Source organism: Alosa alosa, chromosome 17, assembly GCF_017589495.1.
Source record: "Alosa alosa isolate M-15738 ecotype Scorff River chromosome 17, AALO_Geno_1.1, whole genome shotgun sequence".
NCBI lineage: Eukaryota > Metazoa > Chordata > Actinopteri > Clupeiformes > Clupeidae > Alosa > Alosa alosa.
Window position 1 is genome coordinate 15,633,228 of NC_063205.1, and position 5,000 is coordinate 15,638,227.

The 5,000-nt window shown below is 45.9% G+C and overlaps 1 protein-coding gene across 6 annotated transcripts in view; it reads left to right on the forward strand.

Moving 5' to 3' along the window:
• Window positions 1-5,000, forward strand: part of LOC125310340 (nck-associated protein 5-like) — a 183,580-nt gene that overhangs the window by 166,012 nt on the left and 12,568 nt on the right. For 4 of the 6 annotated variants that reach the window (XM_048267654.1, XM_048267655.1, XM_048267657.1 and 1 more), the window contains 3 exons: window positions 75-407; window positions 3,996-4,117; window positions 4,728-4,872. In XM_048267654.1, the coding sequence (XP_048123611.1) occupies window positions 75-407; window positions 3,996-4,117; window positions 4,728-4,872 (600 nt within the window). The other 2 variants (XM_048267653.1, XM_048267658.1) reach the window with 2 other exon arrangements.

Sequence of the window (5,000 nt, forward strand, 5' to 3'; positions counted from 1 at the left end):
TCTTTCTCTCCGTTCCTCCGCCCTTCCCCTCCTCCCTCCATTGCTCCATCGCTCGCTCGCTCCACCTCTGCCAGGCTCGTCTTGTCAGATGCGGACCCTCGACAGCGGAATCGGTACCTTCCCGCTCCCCGACCCGGTCAATCGCCAGGGCGGCCGAAACCCCCCCAAACCCGAGCCCTCTGCCGCTGCAGCCATCGCCCCGGAGATGGAGGAGGCCCCCAGCGCGACGACCACCTCCCCCGATTCGCCTGACTCGCCTGTGTGCTATCCCACAATCCCCTGCTCCGCCACCAAAGTGCCTTCGTCCCTCCCGGAGCCCTGTCAGCAGGGGGCAAACAGCATGGCGCACTCACCGCCTGACCCCGCCAGGGAGGCGGCCGGCCTTCTGCGCCACCCCAGCACCTCAGGTCAGACTCGGGGCCCATGGGAAATGGTTGTGGTTGAGAGATTGTCTGGAGATTTGGTTGGGAGATTAATAGCTTTGTATGACCAGTATGTAATGTATGGCGGTGGTAGTGTAGTGGTTAAGGAGCTGGGCTAGTGTGCAGTAGCCTGAAAGTTGTCGGTTCAATTCCCGGCTTCCACCGTTGTGCCCTTGAGCAAGGCACTTAACCCCAAGTTGCTCCGGGGACAATGTGATCCCTTGTAATATAGCTGACATATGTAAGTCACTTTGGTCAAGAAGTGTCTGCTAAATGTAATGTAATGTAATGACCACAAACACTTTCACCATGTTTCACTGGCTTCATTGTGGTCCACTGGGATCTTTCCATCCATTACCTCAGTAATGGGTGTTTATCTGTTTATGTGATTGGATCAGTCTTTCAGTGTATTTTAAGCAGTTAGAGTGGACTTGTTGGTATTTTACTACAATACATTTAGTGTGGTAATACTTACTTGGGGTCTGTTTCCTCTATGGTGTCGGAAATGGGCATTGAGGTGGACTTTATTTGAAATAATTGTCTGGAAAACCACCATTGTTGTGATTGAAGAACACAACCCTTTGTTTGAAACCTGAGCCTCACCTGAATGACCCCACATTAGTCCAGCACTTTGAGAAAAATCCTTTTTAAAACACAGCAGGGGTGCCATTACAGAAGCTATTAAGAATTACACTAAAGAACTGAACTAAAGTGTTCCAGCTGCTCTGAGTTCCAACATCTGAGTAGCAGCTCCATTAGTTCCCCAGGGCTTTCTTTTGGTTCTCCTCCTATTGGCCATTTGAGAAATTAGACCACTGAGCTGCAGGCTGTTGCTGACCCCACTCTTAATGTACAAGACAAGTCCTGAACATCTGAAACATTTTCTGGTTACAAAAGGTGATTCTGATAGCTTATTAAGGCATTATTAACCCTGAGAGGTGGTTGAAAATTGAGGCCATAGATGGGCAGCAAGATTTCCCTTGAGAGATTGAAGAGTTTTATTTATTTTCTTCCCTTTAAAGGTATTAAGGGTATGTATTCTTTTATTTTGGCCTCCTCTCCTGTTTGAAGCCGTGTCCACCCCTCTGTCCTCTTTCGTCCTCTTAAAGTTATTCAGGGGAGAGAAATCGAGAAGACATTACTCAGAACTTTGATTGATCTTATTGATTTTGATCTTATTTATTTTGATATAAAATATGAAACAGTACTCTGTGTCATACATTAAAATGCTGTACATACAGTAAATAGTCAGAGATGACACAATAAAGCCCAAAGACTTATTTCCATTGGCCAACTTCTGTAATATGACTGACTTTACAATGTCATACGCATGTTATTACAGATGCTACATGTCAACATTAGTTATAACAGCTAGTAGTAGTTGTATTAGTAGATCTAACAGCTAGTGTGCAGTTATAGTAATAGTACTTTGATGATTTCATAAAGCCCTGCACACACCGTTCACTAGACCACAGATCCACACCCTCTCTGAGGAGGTGACTACTGAGATACGAAACCTCGGCACATCAAAATGCCAGCCATCAGAGCTGCACTGGGCTTTTAAAGGCAATGCTTGTCCCAGCCAAATTAGCGGATGAATCACATCATCAAAGTTTATCTGCGATGTTTATTTTTTGGGCGTTATCCCCGTCCCCACTCCCCCATGTTATTGATCATCATGGGGCTTTTGTTATTTTTTATTTTGCCATTCTGCTGACACAGACTGGAAGACAGCAGGCGACATTAGAGACACGACTTACATCCCTTGCTCCTGATGTGTGAGGTGTGATTACTGATCTTGGATAAAGCCCCCCCCCGTCCCCCAACACACACAAACAAACACACACAAATAACAGCTTCATTAGCTGAGTCCCATCTATCATTTAGCACCGATGGCAGCTGGCTATTGCTCTCTGTGCCACAGGCTGGCCCTTTGCAGCGTACCGCCTCCGCTGTGAGAGATATTATGAACCGACCCAGAGACGTCTTCATGTAATTTCCTCACCAGAGGTGGGTGCGCGATGACATGTTTTACACCACCTTATAAAAAGTCCTCTTCGTCTGATAGCGGCTGGGGGCCAGGCGATAACACCCCCTTTCATGTAGATCTGCACGGCATGCCTTTAAAGCCCAGACACATTTAGCCCCTGCTTCACCTGATTGAGTTAATTAATCCTCTCAGTGGCGCCGTGAAATTACAGAACGTTGCGTCAAAGCCATAATTATTACGAAAGGGATAGATCTCTGAGTGTGCGCCCGACCTGTCGCACTCAATTGTTTTGACCTTGGCTTATGCCATGTCTCCGCAAAAACATCAACACCACCATTAGTCCATGCTAAACCATCAGTCCAGGCTGATAACGTGTTAATAAAAAGCTAGCCGTAATGGTAATACCATGTTAATAAAAAAGCTAATTATGGGTTAGCTTTACCTGTTATGTTATGTGAAACAACAGCACTTCAGCTCATAGGATCTCGTTTTCTGCTTCTCTGCTTATTGTTTTGTCATGAGACGGTCATACTGAACCAGGCAACCAGGTACAAACATGCCTGGCAGACTTGCAGAAGATGAACATAGAAGTGCTAATGCAGCCATCAAGAAATGCTTGCTTAGCAGCAGGGCTAAATAAAGAGCTATGCTAGGATGCTGTTGACGCACAAAGTCGTCAATGGAGTCACCCTGACATGGAGTGGAGTGGAGAAGAGAGGACATGTAGGAGAGGAGGAAAATAAAGGAGAAGATGAGAAAAGAAGAAAAGAGAAATTAACCTTTTTTTCCTGTGCTAACTCACACACACCCAGAGAGACAGGTGCAGACGCACAGGCACCTCTCTGCCCCTTTTTTCCTCACATCTTGAAAAACACATACAGTGCTGGTCCTCTCCCTTCTGCGTCCACCCCTCTGTTGTGCAAATGACTCTGTCAGTGCTGCCGCTGCAGAGGAGCCCACTCATTATTATCGCCCCGACTGGAGCACGGAGAGTGGAATGGAGAGAGAGAGAGAGAGACTGAGAGAAAGGGAGAGAGATGAAGGAGAGAAGAGAGACTAAGAGAGAGAAAGAGAGAGACAGGGAGTGAAGAAAAGAGGAGAAGAGAGAGCGAGAGAGAGAGAGAGAGAGAGGGAAAACTCTAGCAAAGAAAGAGAAGCAGTCATTAGAGTTCAGGCTTCAGAGAGGCCATCTGCAGGAGCTGATTTTGTCTAGTCACTATGCCTGGTCTTGATCATAGTCCGGTCCACCATTCTCCAGTATGCTGGCACACCTCTAACAGAGATGCTGTAGAGGAGGCTGCCAAAGTGTGCAGAGTTGAGGAGGAAATTAGAGGACGGAAGCCATGTTGGATTGATTTGCAACAAATTACTTTGGAATAAAATTAATTGGAAAAAAAGTAATTTGTTACTAAAAAATTATTCCAGAGAGCATCCACTATACAGTATTAAAGTCAAACAACAATGATTTGTTTCATTTTCCTTGTAAAGAGACAGAGAAAGAAAGAGGGGTATTTGGTGCTCATTTGGAGTGGAAATTGATGTAGAATGCCTACATTGACATCGCTATGACACTTATTTTGCAGATATCATTAGACCCAAGCGACTCAGTCAGATCGAGTACACTTCCCAGCGGACGGCGATCCCGGTGAGCAGCGGTAAGCCCGCTGAGAAGAGGAGGAACGCAAAGGACCAAACCCTGGCCCACGTAAGCATCACCAGCAAGCAGCAGTCTCTCTACGAGATCACAACCGCCTGAACTGCTTCAGGCAGTGACGGTATTTTGTGGAGATATGTGAGGTGTGTTCAGATTCTTTGAGCAGAGGCGAACATTCACAGAGAACATGATCTCTTTGAATTGTAAAGATGTGAACGATTTTGAACTTCTCAGACTGTTTGTGAGTGTTCGCAAACGTTTGTGGCGAACTCAAAACAATCAGAAAACTCTTCAAAAATTCATTAGTGTTCACCTAATGTTTGTGAATTTGAACGCACCATGGGTCTTAACTCTTAGCAGAACCCTGTAAGGCATCCAACACAGGATGTGTCTTGTATTAACGCCAATAGAACATAGTACGTAACCAGAGTGTCAATGAGCTCTGAAAAATGACTTCTCTAAACCAACTAGGGTGTAAATATCACATCCCCGTAAATTGTAGACTTGCCAGTGAATAAATGGTCTTGCACTACTGAGTAGCACTGAGTAGCAGTTTATTAGTGTTTTCCTAAAATGTCTGTGTGTGTGTGTGTGTGTGTGTGTGTGTGTGTGTGTGTGTGTGTGTGTGTGTCGCATATTTATATGTGTGTGTGTGTGTAAGCAGGACAGAGCGCTGCGTGTGTGCACGTACCCGGGCAGCAGCAGTGATAGTGAGGGCGAGCTTCAGCCGGCGTGTGTGAACGAGGCCAACACCCTGAGGTCTCCCCAAAACACACAGCTCAACAAAACAAACAGCATCAGCCAAGGTCAGAATCCACAGCTTTACTCCTCTATCTCTCGCTGTCTCTTTCCCTCCCCCCGAATCTCACACACACACACACACACACACACAGTACACACACAGCCTTGCTTGCTAGAACAATCAATAATATCT